This window comes from Tetrao urogallus, assembly GCF_951394365.1.
Source record: "Tetrao urogallus genome assembly, chromosome: 5".
Classification (NCBI taxonomy): Eukaryota; Metazoa; Chordata; class Aves; order Galliformes; family Phasianidae; genus Tetrao; species Tetrao urogallus.
Window position 1 is genome coordinate 40,527,008 of NC_136818.1, and position 25,492 is coordinate 40,552,499.

Consider the following 25,492-nt stretch of genomic DNA (forward strand, 5'->3'; position numbering starts at 1 on the left):
GGACTTTTAGCCAATATTATTACATGCAAAATGCTTTCAGGACCTTCAAAAGAAGAGAAGGGGCGCTTGAGTGCAATTACCTCTGCTGAGGACAAGTGCTGAGAAGCACGGCTGGCTAGCAGGGCTCCAGCAGATTCACAACACTGAGAAATACCCTGCTCGGGTTGGGAAGATGCAGGGAACCTCAGCTCCAGCCCACAACTGAGCTCTCGGAGCACTGCTGCCACCTTCCCAAAAATTCCTGCCCCAGGATACCACGTTGCTGGGAGCACTGGGATGAGCACAGGGAATTAATGGGTTGAAATCCCCTAAGTGCATTCAATAACCCCCATGCAGTCCTCCGTGCCCCTTATTGCTTTAACTGATTTAACAGGCTGTCCTGAAACTGTGATGTATTACAGTCACAGGTGCTAGGGTGAGAGACAGGCTGGTGAGAGGGGAACGTTGGGTGTCTGGAGCAGGATATTGCTAGCAAAGGTAGAGCTGTTCTTCTCAACTTTTCTCCCCCCACCTTCCCCCCCCCATCAGCAATCATGCTGCTCACATTTTACTAAAGAATGATGCTGAATGGGAAGACCAGCCTTGACCACCATATCTACCTGGTGGTTTGATTCCCAGCCCCAGACACGTACCCTGCAGTCCTCAGCTTCCCTCTATATCCCAGTCCCTGACTGCAGCAGGAGCACTGAGTACAGCAACAAGCAATGCTCCTGCTCAATGCTCAGCTGGAAAGCGGGGGAGCATCTCCCTGTGTTGCAGACCTGGGTGATTTATTCCAAACAAGAGTGGTGTAGGGACAAGCAGCAGCTGTCAGTGCCCAGACCGGGAGCATTACTTGCAGCAGAACAGCTCATCCTACAGAAGGGTTTGGGAAGCAGCTGACACTACATTTGCCCAATCCACCACCTCCAGGCCTCTGAGTTGGTTAATACAACTCATCTCCTGTCTGGGGTGATGCCTGCAGGCAGACAGAGTGGTTGGAGCACAAGGGACAGGAAAGTTCCACTCCTGGGATATCCACCCTGCTGCCTCTGCTCAAGGAGGGACAGGCAGTGGGGAAGGCAAGAAAAATAGAAGACAAAAAACACCCAGTTAAGCATCTGATCTTAAGAACTGGGTAAACAGAATAACCAGAGAAATCTGTCACACTCATGCTTGCCCACACCCTTTCTATAATCAACAAATACATAGAGCGGTGTGGTTAGATCAGTACCCAGAGACCACATAGCTGGAAAGATCTTCACATTGGAAAGGGATAATTGGAAACAAATGGAAAATGCTCACCCATGTCATAGGCTCACAGGACAAACTCCAAGAGGAGCAACCTCCAAAAAGAGATCCTTCTGCAGTGGCAGTCAGCCCTTAAACAGGGTCTAGGAGGGGTGCAGCCTGGCTCCACCCCTTCTGGTCACACAGCTGAATTGCCTTCACCTGTGCTCCTGCAACTGACTCGGTGCTTGCCTCAGGTGATCAATCAGAGGTTCAGGCCGTGATTCAACAATTCCCATACACCCCTCATTGTAGCGTGTACATTTTTTGGCTCAGGGCTTTTCTTTTTTGGTAAAAAACTGTTTTCCTTCGAATCTTTGTGGGAGTGAAAAGACCTTAAAAATAATAATCATTTTGCCTCACATCTGGCTCCTCTTCTTTTGCTCTATTTTCCCTCTCCCTGCATCATTTATCTTGATGTAACTCCCTCTGCCTTTCCTTCCTCTCTCCCCTGAACTGTTACTTTCCCCTATATGTACAAAAACTTGCTCCCCCTTCCCTACCACTTCTCTCAAATGGCTTTCTATGCCTGGATTTCTGGATAGCATGCAGCCGGATGGGGAGAACCCCAGGCAGAGCTGTTACCTCTCTGTCCAGGGGCTGCCGGAGCCAGACAACTCCAGTGACACTTTCCACAGCGAAGAACCTGCTGGCCTCCTCGCCAACCACACCAAACACCAGCGGGTCATTGTCCAGGTCCCGGGCCAGCAGCTGGGTCACTGAGGAGCCTGTGAGACAGAGAAAAGAAATCATCAGTGGAACGCTCTCGGGGGGGGGTTGTAGGGAGTATTTGTTCAGTAGGGAGGATTTGTTCATGGAGAGGCACTGGGATGGGCTGCCCAGGGCAGCAGTGGAGTCCCCATCTCTGGAGCAGTCCAACAGATATGTGGATGTGGCACTAAGGGACGTGATTTGCTGATGGGACTTGGTAGGTCAAGTTGGTGGTTGGACTTGGTGATCTTGAAGGGCTTTTTCAACTGAGAACATCGTACAGCTCTACAAAATGCTGAAAATACTCGGCTTGCCAGCCATCCTGGGCACCACGGAAAGTGGAAGAATCTTCGACTCATCTAAGGCAAGGGCCCACAAATCAGGCTGCCACAAGTGCTGGGTGTTTCTTGTGGCAGCAGTGACACGGACTCCGTTGCTGGTGCAGAATGGAGACCTTTATTGTCCGTGCTTACAACCTTTTATTCTCACAAAACAACCCCTTGGTCACATGTACCAACCGGGCGCCTCATGCGTGCTGGCGCAAGTAGCTACCAAACTTGTTTACTCATTTGCAAGGTAATGACTTTATTTGTCCCACAACTCCCCCTTGTTTGTTAATTTGAACAACAAGCATCTGGTATTAATATAAAGAGTATATGCCAACAAACATGCAAAAACCAAAAAACACATTAATCTGTGTGATCTTTCAGACGCATGGTCCCAAACCTTGATATCACCCATCACGCTAAACCCATGAGTTTTCAATATGTAGCTTTTGCCCCACGAATCAAAAGTTTTTGAGGTTGTTGTCACAATGCTGCAGTATTCACAGTCCAGTTGCCAACATAGGCTTCAGTTGTGAGGATACCCAGAAGGTTGTCATGTATCCAAAGCAGCAGCAGATGCTGATGGTAGAGTCAAGCAGGGCTTTATGACTCTGGCTGGAACCCACCATGGTCCAGCATCTGTGGAAACACAAGCATAACCTCTTCCCCTCTTTTCTTTTCTTTTCTTTTTTCTTTCTTTCTTTCTTTTTTTTTTTTTTTTTTTCAAGGATAGGGAAATCTATTATTAAATCACTGAAATTACCTATTCAAAACCAGAATTATGAAAGCCAGGCAGGTGCAGGTAAGATATACAGTTGTAAATATACACATTACATTCTTAAACGCCAAACATACGTCTGCAGCTCCTGCTCCCATACGCCGACGATGAGCCCCGGGTGCTTGCGGTGGTGGCTCTGCGCTCCAGCGCCTTTTGTTGTGCAGATTCTCCCCAAAAGCCCATCCACATCACGTGCTGAGTACTTGTCAATTGTGCCAAGGTCTTGCAATCACGAAGACAAAGCGCGTAACTTTTCATAACAGAGCTCAATAGATTACTGGTATGGGGAGAGCCGAGCCCGAATCCGAAAACCGAAATCACTGGACAGGCGAGAGCCGAATGCAATCTCTGAACGATGTTAAAATCCCCCTCCAGCTCAGCTTCTTTGCGGATCGCTCGCCAAACTTCACGCCGATCGGGGGGTTTCAAGTCTGGTTCCTTTCTCGAGCTCATCAGCCTGGGGTCTAAAGGATCGCTGTCCTCATCATCGCGGTCCTTTACAGCGGCTCCCACCACAGCAGGAGCCGTGGGTTCTATTGGGACGATGGATTCCGCACGTTCTTGTAGCGATTCAAATACCGGTCTCCAAGGCCCCAGAAGGTCTTTAACCACAGGGTCAGAGCGCGTAGCTGCGCCTCACTCCGGCTTTGTCCCAGGTTTCTATGGCACAGATCGTAGCCCCATCTATTCCTTCTACATTACGAGAGACAAAAGCCGCCTTAAATCGAAGCTTTCCACTTCAGCGTGGTGCTTCTGCAAAACCGTTTCCAGTATTTTGCAGACTGCCTCCAGCCCCTTTGTTACACTCTTTCGCATTGGTCCCCGTTGCTCACCTCCGTCCTGCAGAAGTGTTTCTCACTGCGCAGCTTGGTCCTGCTTCCCCTCAGCAGATTTCGGGTCCAACTTCCTTTCAGCGATCCTTATGTCGTGCTTCCTTTCAGCACCATAATTCTTTGCCACAGGTCAGCTTGATGGCTGATTATCCCCCGAGGCTGACCCTGATACAGCGTCCCTTTTCGAGCGCCATTTGTGGCAGGAGAGGCACAGACTCTGCTGTTGGTGCAGAACGGAGACCTTTATTGTCCGCGCTTACAACCTTTTATACCCGCAACAGCGCTTTGGTAACACGTACCAACCGGGCGCCTCGTGCGTGCTTACATCTGGCGCAAGTAGCTACCAAACTTGTTTACTCATTTGCAAGGTGATGACTTTCTTTGTCCCACAGTTTCTCTTTGAAGTTGGAAATGCAATGCTTGGAAAAATGACTAGGACAGCAATAACAGCAGGATTGTGTCTGCCGTGTACAAAGGCAGCAGCTTTGGACCTCTGGAGCCATGTTTTGCAGAGCTGTATTTCATACATTTTTGCCCCTGGTCTCCTCCCCTCTGGGGCATTTTTACACTTTCTTCAATACACTTTCACAGAGGCGCCGAAACGCAGCAACGGACGCCCAAATATCCACAACCCCCCCTTTGGCAGCACGAGGGCACCCCACAACCCTAAAATACAGGGATGAGAATGAAGGTGACCTGTCTTGGAGCAGGAGAGATGCTTGGCACCAGGCAATTACATATCGCTTGGTCCAGCATCAATCACAGCAAAAATAATGGCAAAGCTGATACGAGATTCCATTAATAAAGAATTAATAGAATTGATAGGAACGTAATTAATGCCAGTCAACATAATTTTATGGAAAATAGGTCTTGTCAAACAAACCTGATTTTATTCTTTGATGAGATTACATTTTTTGGCAGATAAAGGTAACTGTGGAGAAGTAATAGACTTTTGTAAGACATTTGACTTAGCGCCGTGTGACTTTCTGATTAAAAATTTAGCACTGTATGATAACCAGCAAGTGTGCTCAGCTGAGGACAACCAGCAGGTGCCAGGGCTACTGGCCACGGGTAGGGGACATCCCAGCGCGATGCTGAATTGCTGTCAGCACAAATTCAGGTGACACGAAGATTGACAGCATGGCAAACAGCAGGGGAGAGAGAGCAGTCAGGTGAAACGCTTGGTAATTTGGATCTGTTTGGATAGAAAAAGGAATAATAATAAAAAATAAAAAAGGAGGTTTTCACAACCCCACTCCAAACGTCCTCGAAGGAAAGCTGGTGGGGCACAGTGGCAGAGAAGGGAGACTTAAAGTCAATTGTCCTAGTAGGATACATTTATGAGAAAAGAGAGAGAGATGACTCAGGCTGTCTCGAGCACATCCGCAATGAGGACAAACGTAACACTTAAAGATGACTATTCCAGCACAGGAGAGCACAGCAAGCCCAGTGCCCAAAAAAGACAAATCTCTATTAGAAGAAAGTACTTCTAATAGAAGCACTTCTAGTTGAGAGGAACTACGGCTAACTGCTGGAAAATGAAAAAATATATCTATAGATCTCTCTATATACGTATCTATCCTTTTCACCAACACAGGTTCAGTGCAGTGATGGGTCTTGATCAAAGACACAATGGGTGAAGTCCCAACCCACTGTGATCAGGCAATCCATCAGCAACTTGCCCATCTATTTGATGACTGCAAGCATAAGGAGATGAAAGGTGACCTACACCTTCTCAAACCTCACAGTCCTTATACGAAACAAGCTACTGGCTTGTGTTTATCTCAGAGGACATCTGAAGCCGTTCTTAGCAAAGGTTTCTTTGCCCCAGGAGATGGGTAAGCCTGTGACCATGCCTGTGACAGTGACAGCCAATAACAAGGACAAGGCAAACCCAGCGTCATTACTCTCCATTTTATAAAATTTTATAGGAGAAACTGATTTTCCCCCTTTGTACCTTGTACAGAAATGTAGACCAACAGGGTATTAGCGACCTGGGGGAGATGCCTATGTGCTCCTTCTCTGCTTCAGACCCCAAAAGGTCTCGGCTCCATTTCACAGTGCAAGGGAAAAGATCTTAAAAATCCTGCTGAACAGCAAAACCGTGTCCCACCCTGTTCTAATCATAGCTGCATTCATGGCTCGTGTGCTGCAAACCCACTTGTACAAAAAAATCAGGCAGCAAACGAATATTTAACTCTTCTCTGTCACCCTGCATTCCAGTTACCTCCCGCTGGCAGGGAATTCAGTTCCTAACTGGGGGAAGCTGGGGGCCAGCATGAAGTGGCTGTGGGCTGAGAGCATCCCACCACCTGCACCCCTGGCTGCTGCCAGCTTGCCATGTGCAGCCAGATCCCTGCCAAGCACACCGCGCATTGTGGGAAACAAGAACCATGCTGGCATACAGACAAAAATAACAAATTAAAGAGGAGATAACAAGAAGTGGGCCCCCAAAACAAGATAAGAGACTTCATAATCTCCATTACATTCATTACTCTGATTTTTGCATATTTTTTCAATTTCTCCTTGGGAGAAAGCTAAGTTTAGGCACATGATGCAAGGCAGGTGTGCAGGCTGCTCCTGTAGTGAGGCAGTGTGAAGACTGGGAAAGCACTGCAAGAGCAGCACGAGAAAGGTGCAGGAAATAACTGCAAAAAGAAGTGGGCTCCCCTTAGACAGGGAGTAATACATTCATCAGAAACCCCTTTTGTGGTATTTGCAAATGAAAAGTAGTGTCTGGGCTGTGCTGAGGGAGCAGCTGATGCCACAGACCTGAGAACCAACCTGACAAGGGCCTAGGCTGAGGAAACAGGGACAAATTATCCTTTTGCAGTTCAAAGTTATGGGCTCCATTTGTTTCCCCTCAGGAATCAGACAGGGCAGTTAAGTGTCTTGATTCCAGCAGATAATCACAATTTATCTTGTCTCCTTTTGCTTCCTTTCTCTCAATCACAGCTACTTCTCTCCCTTTCTCACACGTACACAGATTTCCTTCTTTTTCCAAGTCTTGAACTCTGATTGACCTCGGGAGCTTGTTGTCACTGTTGTTTTATTCCCGTAGGAGTTTGTTTTGTGAGGTTTGGCTGCTTTACAGGGGCATACTTTTCATAGAATCATAGAACCATGGAACCACTTAGATTGGCAAAGCCTTCTCAGGTCACCCAGCCCAATACTGCACATCCCCACGTCCCTCAGTGCCATGTCTCCACGGCTCTGCAACACCTCCAGGGACAGTGACTCTCCCCCACTTCCTTGGGTGCCACTGCATCAGCTCTCTTTCAGACAAGAAATGTGCCCCAGTGCCCAGCCTGACCTTCCCCTGGCACAACCTGAGGCCATCACCTCTCATCCAACTTTTGCCCCCATATAGGAAGGGATTCCTGTCTCAACATCTTGCTTTCAGCTACCAACCCCTATGTATTTCTTCTTCACTGGCTTTGCTTTCAAGAAGAGGATGAGGAAGAAGAGTTTTTGGAAGCTCTGAGACCCAGGGCCAGGCAGGGGAATGGAGAACAAAGGAGAACTACGAGGGAGTGCAGTTGCCAGAGCAAGATGCCGACAGCCTGTATGGGGCACAACGAAGAGCACTGAGATGCAACAGGTTTCTAATTAGTTTCTTAATAAGATGCTCTCTTAAAAGGTCTGATCCATACCCAAGTGGAGTTAATGGGAATCTCTTCGTTGATTGAGCTGGCTTTGGGGGCACAAGGCTTCAGGCATCAGCAGCACTTTAATATTAAAAACATTTTAATCCCTGTTTGAAAGCCAGTGCTGTTTCTCCTTGGCTGTTGCAACATGCTCACCCCTCTTGATCTTGGGGGGGGGGGGGGGGAATCCACTGCCACAGCCTCCCAGCAGCACCACTGCTCCCCTCATTCCTCAGAAGGGATGGGAACAATTAACCCCAGTGCAGGTGCCCCAATCAGCCCCATCCTTCACACATTCCATGGAGGCATTTGATGGATCTGATCTCGAAATCCAAGCCCTATTCTTCACATTTGTCACCTCCTCCCTTTTCTTTGCCTGCAATTCATTTTCTCTCTCATCTTTCAGAAAATAAATAAATGAGAAAAAGAAAGTTTTTTTCCATGGTGTTCTCCCAAATACTTTTCCTCTTACAAAGAAAGAGGAAATGCCAATATTTCTGTGCTGCTGAGCAACCATACAGCATGCCACCTTCGCACCATGATGGAGGGGAGCCAACAGGGGAAAGGACATCTGCTATGGGCACCAGGGGCTCTAAGTTCTCACTTTTGCCTTCCTTTATCCCAGCCTCTCAGAGTGGTTTCCCTGTCTGATTTAGATTAGGTGTTAGGATGAAATTCTTCACTCAGAGGGCAGTGAGGTGCTAGCATTGCTGCCCAGAGCAGTGGGTGCTGCATCCCTGGAGGTGCCCAGTGCCATGGATGGGATAATGGGCAGCTTGAGCTGGGGGGGGATCAAGCAACCCATGGCGGGGTTTGGAGCTCAGTGATCTTTAAGGTCCCTTCCAACCCAATCGCCATGTGAATCTGTGGTTAATGAAGATGTGGGCACCCAGTGCCTGCCTACCACGTGCTCCAGACCCTTCTGCAGGGAAGCCTTTACTTCTTGCAGCTGGGTAAGCAATATCAGCAGCACTCATGCCATGCAGGTATGTTCAGGTTACACCCTGACCATCATTCAGGTATGCTCAGGGATGCCTCACCTCATACCATGGGTACAATGACAGTCCCTCTCAGCATTTTCACACCTTTCTTCTGCCTGGCTGCCAGCTCATTTCCTAAACAAAAACTCAACACTCCTTCTCAGGAAGGGCTCCAGCATTTGAGCCCAAACTTTCCAGAGGGACTCTGCAAGGAAAGTTTCCACTCCTGCAGTTCGACTTGAGCTCACCATTACAGGCTCCTCTTTCTGGGCAGCAATGGGCAGCATCGGGTTACCCAGCAGCAGAGCTGCCTCCACTTCCATTGCTGCCCGTGTGCACCATGCACATCACCTCTTACCTATGGGAGGGAAAGGATCTCAGCATGGAGGGGACAAAAGGAAGAGAGGGAAAGCAAATCTGTGCAGTCACAATCTCCTCCGAGTGGTTTTATCACTCTGGGAGTTGAAAAGCACAGAGGAGAGCCTTCCCTAGCTGCTCAAAGCCAGAGCAGGAGGCAGAGTTTGTAATTTCTCTGCTGCATTTAGTACTTTTAAGTGGAGTAGTTGGTATCGAGATGGCATCCATAAGCAAAGCTGACAGGCAGCAGCGAGCCTTGGGAAGAGCCCTCACTACTCGGAGGTGGCTGAAGGGATGGCTAACACTGTTTGAAAGGAAGAGTGAGAAGAGTGAGTGATAACCAAGGGCTTTCTTAGTTTTCTTCGCTATTTACTGAACACTTTGGTTAGGTTTGCAAGGAAAATGGGAGGAAAAAAAAACAACACCACCCCCTGGGAGATAGTGAACATTCTTGACATTTATCATGAAAGTAAAGAGAATCCCTGAGGCTGTCCCAGCAGATGCTGAGCGCAAACTGGGCAGAGAGGCAACATCCATCCCTGCAGCAAAAAACTACAGCTACAGCCAGAGGGCTAAAAGAGCAACATCCTCTCATCAGCCTTCACATGGCTCTTACAGCAGCGTGAACAGCAAGCTAGCCAAAAGCTTGTGTCTTCATGCCAATGAAGGCTACAGCCTTTGCTTGCTTGCTGACACCTCAGCTCCTCAGAAGAAGCTGCATATAGGCCCAGATCATCTCCCCTGCTCTCCTGGCTCTCCTTCCTCCTTCAGACCCCTTGATGCCCTGAAAACCTCCAGCAGGGAGAGCACCAGCAGTGTGCAAACCCAGCGAGGTGTTTGCAGCAGCATGAGCATGAAAGAGGGAAATATATACAAATGCATCAATAAAACAGGAGAGTGAAGCAACAAAAGAAGCACTTGTAAAAGGAGGAGTCCAGGTCTGCTGAGGTATTCCCACTATAAAAGTGGTTCCCACATTAAAAAACCCTCTTAAAAATAATTTCCTCTCCACGCTGCCTGAGAGCCTCATAATTACTAACAATGATCACAGAGCCATTCATTTCATCCCAAAATTAATATATCACGTTCAGAATGATATCACATTAATTTATCACAAGATTTATGAAACTTGCACTTTTTCTAATGAGATTTATGCAAATTCTGCTCCATCCATTGTTCGCACTGTAAAAAAAAAAAAAAAAAAAAAAAAAAAAAAGTTCTGTTCAGGAAGCTGCTCTGTCCAAAACCTCCACTGATACGTGTCCTTCCTCTTCAGCCCTGCAACAGAGAACTGACGTTCCCAGCCTGTACTGGGCCAACACAGCAAAGGAAAATGTAAATCTGAGGTTAGCAAAAACTTCCCAGCAATGAAATCCACTGAGAAGTGATGGAAAAGAACCCCAGCATCGGCAGCCACACAGCAGAGCCGGAAGGAGGGAATGCCAACCCAACAACAGCACCCATGGGAAAGCCCCAGTGCTTCTGGAGTACAGACCAATGGGAAGCTGTGGGAAAACCCTCCTGGGAATGGCAATCCCCTGTCTATAAAGGCAAATACATCCCCATGCCATGCTGCCACCCTGGGCACAGCTCCATTCAGCCCCATGCCCCTCTCTGAAACACCTATATGAGTTTGCAGTCGCTCCTCCAGGAGAATCTAGCTAATGCGGGCTTGATTAATGTTTCTGACACAAAGTTTAAACTCCAAATCCATAGGATATCCCTTTCTAATTAATTTTTGAAATAAGAAGCCACCCAGAAAGTCTAAGGAATGTTTCCATTGTTCCTTCCTGCCTTCTCCCAGCCTCCCCACCTCCCTCCAAAAGAAAGGAGTTTAGTTTCCAACTAATTAAACCATCACAGAGCACAGGATACTCTGTCACAGGTGCCAACATTTGGGGGGGGAATGCCACCCAGTTCTCCAGTATAGATATCACAGCACAAGGGGATCAAGCAGAGAAACAAGTTCGTAGGTGACTGCAAGAGCTTCACTCTGGCTTCCCACTAATGCCAATCGATCCAACACACCAGAGCAGCTTTAGGGTGCTGTGCTCAGACCCTGCAGACAGCTTGGCACCCTACAGCCACCCTCTCCCCACTTTGAGATGGGCAGAGAAAAGGAAAAAAAGGTGAAACTCCCAGGTTGAGGTGAATACCCACCTTATGAATACACACAAGCTTTGGGATGAATGGGTTTGGTGTCCTGCAGGGTGGATGCCCTCAGCAGGATCTGCCCCACATGCTGGTCCAGTTCCCACTGTTGCCAGCCCCTCTAACAAGCAGTGTGAGCTGCCCTCCCTCAGCCTGCGGAGACCTATGTCAGCGCAGCATCACTGCTTCCAGAAACATGAGACATCTGTGGAATGCATCACATGGAGCAACCAACGAGCACTGGGACCAAAGTGCTGCACTGCAGAGCTGGGGTCAGCCGGGAGCAGAGAGCTGTTTTCTGAACAAAGCCAGGCAAGCTGTGCTCTGCCTGCCGGCTGGTGAGAACAGAGATAACAAGGGGCTCCTGACCCTAGAAGAGATGAAACCACGGCACCATGCAAAGAGCTTCACAGGTCAGGAGCAGCAGGTGACCTGTTGCAACCTCCTTTGCTAACTCAAGGATGCTGAGCCAGCAGTGCAACACTTGCACTGGCACTAAGCAAGCTGAGACTTGCTCATGAGAGGAGCGAGCTAACACACAGCACCAAATGGACATTGCTTCTCCTCAGCCACATTGAGCTTTCTGGAAGCATGCTTGGGCACAGGGAAGAAAAGCAGAAGTCGTTTAATGAGGTGCTTTGCTACTTGGTGTAAATAAATGATTTATGAGTAAGATGACACACCGAGTGCTTTGCATCTTACCCAAGCAAGGTAAAGCAGCTCTTTATTCATTAGAAAAGAGAGGCTACTCTCCGAATAATATGAGGTCAGAGATAGCCTGTTCAGTTGCAGTGCCCAGGTGAGGTCCCAGGACTGTTTTGGCGCTGAGCAGAGCTCCACCACACCACTCCCTCAGTGGCATGTGGGTACCTCATTGCCATGCTCCAGGCACCAAATGCCACCTTTGAGACGGTGCTGCTGAGAGCCACGTGTCCCCAGCCTTTCTGCCAAGCTGATCACTATGGATGGGGACAAGAAATGCCCGTCAGCACATTTTACTTGCACAGGGGAAGTGGGAGCAGGATTCTTTCACATCTTATTTGAAATCTCATCTATGCCTTACAAAAGATGAAGCTTCCCTGGAGTGCTCAGCCTCACGGGGAATATTCAACCCTCTGTGCTACAGCTTGCCTCGGCCCAGCTGCTCTGCTCTCCCTGAGCAGTTCAAGGAATAAATGCATGCAGCCATCCTGATGCAAAACATTGCTGGATATTTTGCTCCAGCACAAAGTGACCTGGCCCATGCACTGCTCAGCTCCTGCAAGAAGAACCTGTAGAAAACTGGGAGTTCCACTGAGTGTCTGAAGACAGGAGATGGTACCAGTGGTCAGATTTTTGTCTGCAGACCTTGGATCCATAAGCAAATTGGCCTTGGACTGTCACCATAACTCTCAGAGATTTCAAAATATGTGCTGAGTGATGGATTCTGCCTCATTATAATGAAGATGCAGCAAAATCCCTGCTGATTTATCACTCAAGTTGAGTTAGCACCTCTCAATCTTGCAGTAAAAGCAAGTCTCACTAGTTGGGTCAGAAACATGATGCCCAGAAAGGTCAGTTTGAGCAGGTTGCATTCCCTGGGAAGTAAACAGACCCCTTAAGAGAACCAAGAGAAACCAATGGGCGCTTGGAAGACTGGTTACATACATTATAGGATGGCTTGGGTTGGAAGGGATCTCAAAGCCCACCCAGCTCCAACCCCTGCAGTGAGCTGGCTGCCTCCCAGTAGCTCACACTGCCCAGGGGCCCATCCATGGCACTGGGCACCACCAGAGGTGGGGCTCAGCTTCAGACAGCTCTAGGAAGCCTGAAGAGGTGGAAAATAGAACAAAGACGACATACAGTATGTTAGTTCTTCCACCATCATTCCTGCCCTTGCAGCTGCTCTCCGACCTGGTGCAGCTCCCTGGGGATGTGCCCCATCCAGGACACCTCCCTGCCTCTTGCTCTCTCTCAAATGCCAAAGGGAAGCTGAGGAGAAGCCAGGCAGGTGGTGCCTGGGTAAGCGTGGCACAAGCTTATCTGCCTCCCTGCCACCACACTGCGGCAAATTGTTTGTTGATAAATGAGGCTATTTAGGAGCAAGTGATGCCAGCGTTGCAGTTATTAATGAGGCCGACGTGGAGACATTTCAGAGCGGCCCCACGTTCCATTGTCCTCTCGCTTGTGAGTAATGGGGCACTTCAGCCACAGGGCTTCAGAACCCACTTGGGCTGCTGAGCAACAAGAAAAATAAAACTGAAGGAAATGAATGGAGCATGCTGGACTGATGACTCTCATGCACTGAGAAAGCCAAACTTCTTGGGTTGAAGTTGGGCAGAGCTCCAGAGTTGATGTTAAGCTAAGAGTGCCCCCCCCCTTTCCAACTACCAAAACTCTTCCATTCACACTGCAAGCTCCTAGTGGCCATAACACAACCTGCAGCATCCCGCTCTCCCAATCTACCACCCTGCATAGCAAACATACCCCAAGAAAAAGCCAAAAGCAAGACCCCAACAGTCCCAACAGAAAGCAGCACCGGTCCAGCTGTTCTTGCAGCACATGCTACGCTGCAGAGCACAATGAGGGTGACATTTGTTGAAGCCTGAAGGCTTGCACGGGGCCAGCTCCTCACTTCGCACATCACAGATGTGTAAACGTGGCCAGGAGAGCAATGAGCAAGAAATAAAGAGGCCAGTTATTGCCATAGGAAACCTTGGAGTCGAGCTCTGCGGTCGCTGGTGGGAGTGCAAGGCAGAGCACACAAGCACACAGCTGTAAATTTGTTTCCAACTTAATATACCCACGAGTGTTTTTCCTTTCCTATGAAAGCATTCCCTTCTGCAAACAAACATCTGGAGATCTCTGCTACAGCTGGACAATTATCCCCAGTGACTAAAGCGTTCAATTAATTTAGTCTTTCTCGTTTGCGAACCGTCTGCAAAGGGAGCGAGGTTTGCAGGAATTTATTTGTTATTTGAATACGTTCAGTGCACTGCTTATTAAAAACATATTTCAGACAAAGGATCTCTTGCTAAGTGCTCCTACGACTGCTGCTCCAAGGGCTGGCAGCCGGCTGCTCGCAGCACGCAGCCGGTCACCGTGCTCACGCGGGAGCATCTCTGCATTGTGATGGAATGCTATGCCTCTCCAGAAAGAGCTTTCCAAGGGCCTGTGGAAACACCTGCAAAAAAATATTTCCTCTTGCAAGCACAGAGCACGCGCCCACCTCGAGTGTCTTCAAAACCACAAAACAACTAGCACAGAAGTTGTCACAAACGGGATGAGAATATCCAAATTAATTGACTTAATGCAAAGCCACAGGTGGAAACATCTCTTAGTAGCTTGCACGACATTTTGCAAGCATTCCTGATGCTCCTTATTGAGGCTCCTGTGTGTTTTGTTTCAGAACTCTAGGGAATGCTTACTACATCACAGCAGCAGGAGAAAATGGGTGAGAAAAGGGGTAGGGAAGGGCTATTTCCAAGATAAATGCAGTCCCTGGGGTATGCAGCAAGCCCAGGCTTGCCTTCCTGCTGCCCTCACCTCAGGCAGACAGCACATGCTCAAAAAACCCCACACCCTTAGTCAGATGTAGAATCCAAAATTTTAACGTCCAAACTCAAAACAAAGCCCTATGCTAAATCCCAGCTGCTGGGTTGTTTGAAGGCAAGAAGAAAGCAATCACGGAGGTTTCAGAGGCTGTTCTAAAAGTAGAACGCTATGAAGAGAAGAATGATCCCATAAGTCGTAGTTTTAGGCTGTTTCTTTCAGTTGTTCCAAGGAAGGGCTTTCAAAGCTTCTCTTCCCCCTCAAGCACTAAATGGGGGAGAAATGAGTACTGACCACTGAATTGAGCATCTACTTGCCAGCATCTACTTGTACACATCAGAGAGAACAAGGACAGCCCCAGCTACCTCTGCCTGACAGTTGCACCACAGATGTCAAGTAGTCCTCCAGCCCCACCAGCTCTGGGAGGACCAGGGATCCTGCAGCACAAAGCACACAGCAAGGAGACTCAGATAAAAACCTCAAAGACAAACCACAATGAGCAGCAAGCATTTTCCTACCACCTATTTTTCTCCTTCTCCCTCTTTGGATTGTGCTTTGTTCCAACCATTGTCCCCAGTGGGATGCAAAGGACACACTGGCCCAGGCAGCTCTTAACTTTCCTCAAATTTGGGCTGAGATTATATCTGCCATTATTGAGGAGTGTTAATAAGCCTTATTAACTGAGAGTGATGGAGAACAGAATAAGAGAAGGATTTTCCTTAGACCCAATGTGCAAGGAATTCATAACTTCCCTAATACCTGTACTGATAACTGATACTCATGCTGAGTATATTTTAAAATCAAGCTGACTCGTTCCATAAGAAATACTTACACATATAGTGTATGTATATATATATATTCTAATCCTCTTCTAGTATCACTCATGAAAAACACCTCAAAAAGACCACGCAAACAAACAAAATAACATCCCCAGTTGAAACAGCATTGTAAGGTCCAGGAGGGCACAGGCAATTTGGGGTATCAAGAAGAAGAGGCTAAGGATGATGCATGGGATGAACCCCCACCACTGCAGGCAGCTCAGGGCACGGGCAGAATCCCATTTGTTCCAGGGGGTCTCCAGACCTTCACTCCCAGAACTCAGAAGCGAACAAAAAAAGGTAAAGACCTTGTGCCAAGCCACTCATCTTTCAGCTCACTCTTGCAGATGATGTAGTTCCGGTCTTTGCAGATTAGGGGATGCCCATGTGTGCTTCCATCTCTCCTATCTGCCCCATGCACCCCAGAAAGTGAGTCTGCATTTCCCTGCAACCTCTCCCTGGTTTGCAACAGGGCTCTGTGACATGCCTCCCAAATGACTGATGAGTCTCATGTTGTTTTTGAGCAACTCACGTGGCTCGCCAGCACACAAGATGACAGACCTTGGGAACCTGGGCATTAATACTGGAGATTTATAGTCAAATCTGTCACGGATGGGGAAGCTTTTTCCCCAAGAACTCTGCCTGAAGGTCGCTTTCCCTGGGCAGTAAGTGCAAAGAAACTCTCTCAGCCACTTCAAGCCCCAGGAGAGGGCATAGAGGGAATGGAGAGATACCTACAGAGCACCAACTGCAGGCTCCACCCTGGCTTTGGGACCCCCAGCCCAAACCCCATATTCTCAGCAGGTTGGGCTGTGCTTCTGAGTACGTATATGTTCATCCACAACAGACCCAGTTTCATCCATCCATGTTCAGCTGGGATGAGAGGTTTGCAAAGCACTTCTACTCCCTCCAAGCCTTCTCTACACAAGAATTAGGAAGCCATTGCTGCAGGACATTTGATGCATGAGGCTACATCTTCCCGTGCACAAATATACCATCAAGGAGTTCATGGATGCTGCTGCTTGCTTATATTTCACTGTCAATGCTACGCTATTATTTTTGCAGAGTGACTGCTTACTGCAACTCCAACAGGCAACAGGTGCCGTGGAAATCAGGGTAAACCTTGAAAATACAGCTTCATCAAGCACATTAGAAAAACCCCACACGTTTTTCATCCAAGGACAGTGAAGTCACACTGCATAATCTCTCTACCATGGGATTTCCCCCTAAGATTTCTGAAGTGTTCCACTGGCACAGGCAACGTACTTGTGAGCTGTGTCCAACTGCTCAAAACAGGGTACATCAGTGGAGCAATTAGCTCACATTTGTTATCCACTGAACAAACTCCATTGTTTCTGTTGCTACCAAGGCTGCAGGTGGCTTGTAACGGTGGGAGGTGACAAGAGAGGGAAAAATGGTCCTGGAGCATGTCCAAGGAAGGGCAATGAAGTGTCTGGGGCACATGCCTTATGGGGAGCAGCTGGGTGGTTCAGTTTGGAGAAGAGGAGGCTCAAGGGAGACCTCATTGCTCTCTACAGGTGGTGAGGTAGGGGCCAGTCTCTGCTCCCAGGTAATGGCAGTAGGATGAGAGATGATGGCCTCAAGCAGTGCCAGGGGAGGTTCATGTTTGGGCATTAGGATGCATATCTTTTGTGGAAGAGCAGTGGCACAGGTTGCCCGAGGAGGTGGGGGTGTTACCATCCCTGGAGGAGCTGCAGAGTTGTGGAGATGTGGCACTGAGGGACAGTAGTAGATGGACAGTTGGACTAGATTAGCTTAGTGATCTTGTCCAACCTTAATGATTCTATGTTTCCATAAAGGCGTTTGGGACTTGTTTACCCACAAGTTATCCTTGTCCCTGATGGGGACCAAAGTACTTGTAACAGAGGAGAACCAAACCTTTGATTTCTGAGCATGCCAAGGATGTCTGGCTTGGGGACATGAAATCAGTCATTCTGCTGCTTCTCTCTTCTCCCTGCCAAGGCTCATGACCAATACAGAAAGAGCAAGTCAAGAAATTTGGGATAAGTAGAAGCAAAACACCCACTAGGACCTACCCTGGGCTAGGTGGCAATTTCACAGATTTCAGAATACTCCACCAGGAGAAAATCTGCTTGGAAATGCACAGTCCTTCTATCCTTCCTTTATCACATATCAGGACTGGATGATGGCAAGCCGTTCCCATCTCTTAGCTGGCAGAATGGATCAATCTGGACAAAGGAGACTTTAGAGGCTTAGTCAAGGCAACATGAATAAATCCAATGAATCATTTATTCAGTCAATTTTGGCTGTCTCTAACACTTCACCGTCTCAAAGTTTCTCTAGTGTATTCTTGTTTAAAACAATAATCTCTGTGGATAATTCTTAGACTCAAATTTGTTTAGAAAGCAGCAGATTATAAAACTTGAGACATTTTGGAAGGACACAGTTGACACTGTGTCATTTCTTTCCTTGCCTGAGCCTGTTTAAAGGACCAACAGGAATCAGTCCAAATCAGAAATTTCCTTTCTACTAGTCCTGTTTGGCACCATTTGTGGAACACTGCTGCCTGCAGCCTTTGCTGGATACCACATACCAGCAGACTCAGCAAAGCCCTACAAACATACCTGTCCCTGCAACACTCATCCATCTTGTCACAAATCTGAAGACCCACCACAACACTACCAAAAAGAGACTCCTTGGAGCAGAGATGAGCCAGATTCATAATCTCTGATCCCACTTGACCTGACCCCCTCCTCTCCCTCGTTATGGATGAGGTAAATTAGCTGTGACACGCATTAGCTTCAGCTCCTAATTAGGGAAAATTAATATTGGTTTTGATAGAAGTATTGGCTCTCCCAGGCAAAGGCATTATCGACCTAATTATCCTGTTTTGGAGCAAATTCCATTGCAGAACATTCTTCTTGGGGAGCCTATAGGTTGCAGGCACCACCTTCCCAGCCCTCCCAGAGCACCTGACACCATCCCCAGCCCACTCTTTCCAAGGCCAGAGTCCTGCTGGCACTGCTCTCATGAGGATAGCCAATGATGCCATGCATCTTGGCAATGCTTCAGACAGCTAATGGCTAATTAGTGACTACCCAATGAAGAGGGTTTAAGGGGAAAGCAGGGGAAAAAAAATCTATGTCACTGGGAGGAGCAATTCTGGGAAAGGTCTTCAATTTTTCACACTAGGACAAGAGGAACTTGCACACCTTCCTGCCTTTTAGCTGGACCATGCTAAATGGGGTTGTTCCACATCACATTTTTAGGACCATAATAATCTCTCTGGAGCAGCACCAGTTACCCCTGCTTGCCTGCAGCTGCAGCTCCTCCCAGCCAGCCCGCATCCTTTGTGCCTCATGACCCATTGCCCAGGCTTACTGCAGGACTCTACCATCCCTTCTCACAGCTCACGGGGACTCTGATGGTGGCTAACAAAAGCAACAGAGGAAAAGCAACTGCTAAACAGAAGGGAAACATTTGCTACCAAAGTCACATATGAAAAGCCACTGTCTTATTCACACATTAATAATAATAAAGATGTCAGACTGTCAGATAAGAAGTTAATCGCATTCAGAGCACAATTAAGGGTGCCATTAGCCAACCACCTGGGGCCACTTCTGCTTTTCCAGCGCAGTGGGTTTAGTAGATAACAGGCATGAGAGCAGGACAGATCTCCACACCAGACTATTGGCACCATTACGGGTAGCCCTAACAGGTCTGTGCGCCAGCCAGGGCACCACGTATGTATTTTCTTACACCAAAGAGACTGCATGCAGGATTCCCCTTCTCCCCTCCCCCTTGCTGTCAGACTTGGGGGATGCTGCACATCTTTACAGTTTCTGCAAGAGCATCCCTTCGCAGTATGACGCTGTCTGCCTGGGAATTTTATTTTTCTCCCCCCACATCCACATGGAGCCTTAATTTATGACATTTCCACAACTCTGGTGAAGCACACGAGTAATTGCTGCTGGCTGATGTGCTCTCTGCAGCCTTTCCCTCCCAGCTCCATACCTGAGAGGTCTGCAGGCAGCATTAAGTTTTCAGTGCTTTCTGCATTGGGAATTCTTGCTCTGGCTGCAATCCTTCCATAGAGCTCAACAGAAGCCAGAAGACAGCAGCAAGACCCTATAGGAGCATTACTGCCCCCCCCCCCCCCCCCCCCCCAAAGCTCTCAAGCACCCAGTCTGTGCTTGGGAAATGCATTATTTGAATGAATGTCCCTTACCAAAATGCATGCTCAGTGTAAATGCAAACCAGCAACCAGGCTGAAATTAGGGCACAGCGCACTTTTGTTAGTGAAAGGAGGGGTGATCTCCCACCTCAGGTATAACAGTCACTTAAAAAGCCAAATTCCTCCATTTTCAGGTAGTCAGCAAGAAACCCAGGACCAAATCACCCTCCTACCTGGGAGCGCGATGGCAGACCGCCCGCACAATGCAGCACACGAGACTCACCAGAGCAGCCGCTTGACAAAGCAGTGCAGATGAATGGAATAAAATTGAGTTACTAAGCATTAAATGTCAAGTGTTTGAAATCTTTCCCCCTTGCGTAAAGAGCAACGTTAATAAATCTTTACGAGAAGGAACGTGGAGCGTATTCACTCTTTTGACCACCGCTGCAAATGGAGCAGATGTTTTCATTGAGTTGTCCAACAATGCTGTCTCGATTTTTCTTCCCCCGAGTGGTTACAGTTAATTCCAAAGCCATCAACGCACGGGAGCGCTTTGACAGGAGGAACCAATTTATTAACTCCCGCTGCCAATCAAGCACATTAATGCAGCCGTTGCAGGAAGGGGCATTGGCACACAGCTGTGATAACACGGATACAAACCACAACGCCAAGGTGATCACACTGCATGTCCCCTGGTCCCAAAAGTCAAGGAAAAGACAACAAAAGTCAGGAACAAGCCACTGATACAATCAACACAGCCCAGTTAGCACGGTTGGGTAGCTGAAGCAATGCGCACATTGGCATGAGCTTCTTTATAGAAATAAGGATGTTTCTGCAAAGAAAAGGGTTAAATATTCTCAACACAGCTCACTGAGATGGGGGCAGCTTTATGCACTGATACTTCCCAACAGCAAGGTTTTTATTCGGCTGTCTCAGCACATGGCACGTATGCGTGTTTCCAGAATGGCTCTCTTCTACCTGCTTACTTTTGTACAGGAACGTGGGGGGTTTCTGTAATGGGCTAGCTGAATTTTCACATTTTCATTGCTTAAAATGACTGGAGCAGGTGAAGAGAATCAAGACTTCTTTTTTTTCTTTTGGGGAGGGGGGGCTTAGGGCTATTTTTTCCCATTACCAGCAAGCAACAATCAGAAAGTAGTGGCAACAGGGAATAGTTTAAATACTTTCATTGAAATATATATATAGAGAGAGTAACATTTCTACAGCAACCAGTCACAAAATGTTTAATTAAAAGGTTAATATTTCACAAGGCTGGAAGTCAAACAGGTATAAAGATTCCAAAAGCATCTCTCACAGGATGCCTTTCCCAGCAGCGTTGTATTGCTGGACAGTGCCTTGAGCGGTTCCCCACCTTGCCTAGGAGCTGGACACATGTCCCTGCACTAAGTCACTGCCAAGCCACCAGCATTCAAACTGCTGGATGCCAGCCCACCTTGAGGCCATTCACTCCCAGCAGCTGCCTCTTCACTGTGGCATTTTATTTTTTAAACTCACACAACCCAAATGTACGAAGCTCTCACTCTGGCAGAAGGCATAGGCATGGTTATTAAACTCTACAGTCTGGGCTTTTTTTTTTTTTTAATCTGTCTAAAAATCCCACTGACTCAGAGAGGAAACAGGTCACCTTCCCCAACCCTCTCCACCAAACAACAATCATACATGCAGGTGTGCATCTCCCTACAGTATGGGATCCTGGTTGCCCTTCAAACATTCCTACCTCCAAGAGATATGAATAACTTCCTGATTCGAATACGCACACAAACTGAATACACAGATCACTGTATGACTTCAAGCTCTCTCATGCCACAGCACATCCTGAAGCCTCAGTGGATGAGGATCAAGGTGGAAGAGCCCAGATCAAAAAATGGCTTTTGGGGTGAATAAGACCACAAAGTCCATTCAACCCCTGCCGTGGGCTGGCTGCACCCCAGCAGCTCAGGCTGCCCAGGGCCCCATCCATGGCACTGTGCACCTCCAGGAATGGGGTACTTACAGCTCTGGGCAGCAGTGCCAGTGCTTCACCACTCTATGAGATAGCATGGATTAATGTTACCAAAGCCCTCCCAAACATACAAACCAAATCAGACCTCATTGCCATAAATATACATCTTCGTCTGCTGTTGTTAAAAGGGTTTGGCCAGAATGCAGGATCCTGTGCAACCCAACATGGCAAATCTAAGCCCGCAAACCGTTTAATGAAGTTGCCCAAACCAAGGTTAATTCGTCCACATTGCAAATACACTTTTTGCCTTCTCTCTCCATTCTTAGGTGTAAGTATCGATGTTACTGCTTATTAGCAAAGCAAATAAGAAGATTTAAGTGATTGATGAAGTGATTAATTTAATGACTCAGGACTGAGGGTTTGGGGGGGACTTTTTTTTCCTTAAGTTTCCTGATGTTGGGAATAACTAATTACACAGCCTTCAGTTCATGCTAATAATGCTGTACTACCTAAAGCTCAGCAAACAGCTTTGTCAATAGACCTTCTAAGGACCAGCAGCAGGAAACAGGTTTGCTAGGAAGCCTGAAATTCCTTTTCATCGGGCTGTGGGATGCATTCTTCAAATATTTGTTGTTCATTAGAGTTGTTACAGCACTTAGAAACAAACTCAGCTCTTTGCAGAGCACTTATCAGCCCTGACCCAAGGAGCCTGCAAATCCAATTTTAGACAGTAAATAGTCATCAGAAGGTAATACTGCTTTCAATTAATCCCAAAAGTGAAGGCGATGTTCTTATGGCTTGGGCTTCTGCAGGAGAACATTCGCTCGCAGCCATGCCCGTAATGAAGCTTGCAGAACAGACTTCATATTCAAAAATATCTCAATCTTTCTCACAGCCAGAGCCCAGCACATTCATCTTGAATTATCCTTTGTAAAAGGCCAAATCAATTCTGCTGGCTGCACGCGGGCAGGCACGCGCTCCCCACCGGGCTGATGGGCAGGCAGGCACTCCCACTGCCGGCCCCAGGTGGCATCGCCATCCCATAGCAGCCACCTACCAGAGGGTGGGGAGGCAAAAGGATTTGAGGAAAAAGGAAACCTCGAGCCCTCTTGTACTGTTCTGGGCTCCTATGTCTTATAAACCTACACAATCTTGCAGGTATTCCTAAACACTGGTCTAGCTAAAAACTTAAAAAAAGCCAAAAGAAAGGGACAAATCCTTGAACAAGTGGATTGCAGCTGCTCCCCAAATGCTGTGTGTTGATGGAGCTGGGACAGGGAATCGGTCCAAGGCAGCAACTCACTTGCATGCTCCCATCTGAAAGGTTTCTGACTCCAGATTTGTGGAGCCGTTTCACTGCCTAAGTCAACAACAAACTACTGCCCAAAAAAAAAAAAAAAGAAAAAGTAGAGGGATACTTTTCCTGCTTCCCAGCATGGCAAAGCCACTCAGCACAGCCAAGGTGGCAGAGGAGGTTGATAAGGTGTGGACAAAGCCAGCGAGCAGGCTGGAGGTTCAACCCTTCACTCAGAGTGGATGGATCATGTCTATGGGGAAGGCAGATGGTGTCCTTAGCGAGACCACACCAGCCAAGTGCGCAGTCCCAGGAAGGAGGTTCCTAGCAACACTACTATAATGCCATCGCATTTTGCAAAGGCATCTTTCATGATGCCAACATTTCCTGAGAGCTGGGTTTTTGGAGAGCAGACCTACCGCAGTTTGTTCACCCTGCTCCTTTTGGTGAGTCAACCCTGGGCTCTGCAGCTATCCTCTGCACAACTGTGCCCAGAGAGCTGCGAAATGGTTTAATCAGTCGGGAAGCAAACACTGGCACTCTGCTCTCGACATGTTTCCCTCCAGCTCTGCACCAGGCAGGTGCCACCACTGGTCACACAAGAGCCCAGCCACAGTCCCCAGCAGATGCCTGCAGCTGTGGGATCAGGCAGGGCTTAGCACAAGCAGCCCGTGCTCAGATAACCCGTATCTACGGCAGCAGCTTGAGCAGCCCGGCACCCCCAGGGACTCACCCGGGTGCCAAAGCATCTGGCTGCTCAGGATCGATTCCGAAAGTCTGGCATGGAGGAGGTGATTGCCTTGGAAACTACACAGTGCGTGAGGATGTGCTGCCTCCCTGTCCAAGGAATCCTTTGGTCCTCACAAGGGTGAACAACGGGGTCAGGTCATCCGCAGCCATCAGCAGGACATGCCGTCCCAGACCTGGAGAGACCAACAAGCACCCTGCCTGCTTAGCAGTGAATTCCCTTCTTGTAGAACAACTCACTCCCAAAAGGACTGCAAGTTCCCAAACTAGCCAGATTTTTATTTATTTTTACAAGCACTCCCACCCTGTTCCCAAAGCATGAGCTATTTGCAGCACTTTTACCAGCTCAGCAAAGTTCCACATAGAATCACAGAACCACTAATGATGGAAAAGACCTCAGATCACCAAGTCCAACCCCAGCCCATCCCCACCTGCTTACTGAGCCATACTCCTCAGTGCCACATTTCCACTGTTCTTGAAAACCTTCTTGATAACACAGGAAAGGGGATTGCTGAGCCTTGTAACAAAATTGCTGTGGATTCCCCCCCTTTCATCCTGCACCACCCAACCCCAGCAGCTTTGCAGAAGTCAGTCCTTCAAATTCACCCTCCTCTTCCACTTTAAGACAACGTTATTCCAATGATGCTGAAACGTCATCCCTTTGATGAACGGGAAGCAGGATTGCTCTGGTTTGAGCGGTCCCTTTTGTCATGCAGTTTGGGAGGCAGTGAGGCATGAAAGCTTTCATAGAACTGCAGCTGAATTGAGAGAGGTGGACACAAGGCTGCTTAGGGACCCGACGTGACTGATATCTTCATTTCCGAAGCCCATCCTGCATAAAGTGAACCCATTTGCTGGCCAATTAGACCCTAGTCACTGTATGACACTATGACGACATTCCTTTAGCGGGACCCAAGCAGCTAAGCCCTGCAGCATCCAGAAAGTCCACACCTCCTGCCCCAGCGGGAGCACTAAGAGCAGCTCTGGGAGTGACAGGGGTGCCCTGTCATCCTGACCCAAAACCCCATCTGAGGGAGCATCAGAACTCATCCTACAGAATGCTGGCATTACTTTGTGCCTCTTCAGAAGCAAAAGTATCATTTGAAGCAAGCCTGATGTTCTCCATTCCAATCCTCACCTCCAGTCTGCAAAGAGGAGACCCCACCATGGACCTCCATTTCTTACAGGGATAGTAGCAAGTACACATACCCAAAGCTACAGAAGCAACAGCAGATTTGCCCTTCTTCTGCTTGCAGACCCACCTTCTGATGAACCCAGGTCTACAGCAATGCCACCCCTTCTATGTGCCAATGAGCCAGAGTCCTCCAGCATTTTGCCCAGCATCGATATCTATGCTGCTCTCCATTACCTATGGCCCTCTCTAATGTGTGGCATTAAATGAAATGGCCCTTGGAATGATTTTGCTCAAGGCAGTGAGTAGTGCAATAAAGACAGACAGCTCCTCTCCCACAAGCTCTCCCTCCAAGGGCTGTTAACCAGCTATTACTTCTACTTTTGGAGCAAAACACTACGCTTTGGCTACTCTGATGCCTGTTGCTCCATTTCTTCCAATGCACCAGATCAAATCAGTAGGGGGAGGGTTTAAAAAGCAGCAAAGCTCTCCCCCTGCACACAGTTGCCCATGCATCTGTGACATCCCCAGCACCACATCTCCCCATCCGTGCCCCAGCCACCCAGCCCATCATTATCCCTCCCCCTATCCAGGCTTCCCCTGGCTCTCCACTCCCGACTCAATGGCACTCTCTCTCCTTCAGCTCACGTTTCCTATTCCCAATGCTCCCGTCCGGCGCTCCCCCTCTGCCTGTGTGTGTGTTTCATTACTTCTGGGTGAAATAGCTGACTAGAGGGTCACTCCACCTGAAAATTGCTCTCCCCGGACCTAAATGAAACAGATGGGCATTGATGATGTT

At 48.1% G+C, this 25,492-nt stretch overlaps 1 protein-coding gene across 1 annotated transcript in view; it reads right to left on the reverse strand.

Annotated features, from left to right (window-relative positions):
- Nucleotides 1–25,492, reverse strand: part of CDH23 (cadherin related 23) — a gene marked incomplete at both ends in the record, with an annotated part of 127,773 nt that overhangs the window by 92,424 nt on the left and 9,857 nt on the right. The window contains one exon of the mRNA XM_079535602.1: nt 1,855–1,997. Within this exon, the coding sequence (XP_079391728.1) occupies nt 1,855–1,997 (143 nt within the window). The remainder of the gene's footprint in view (nt 1–1,854; nt 1,998–25,492) is intronic.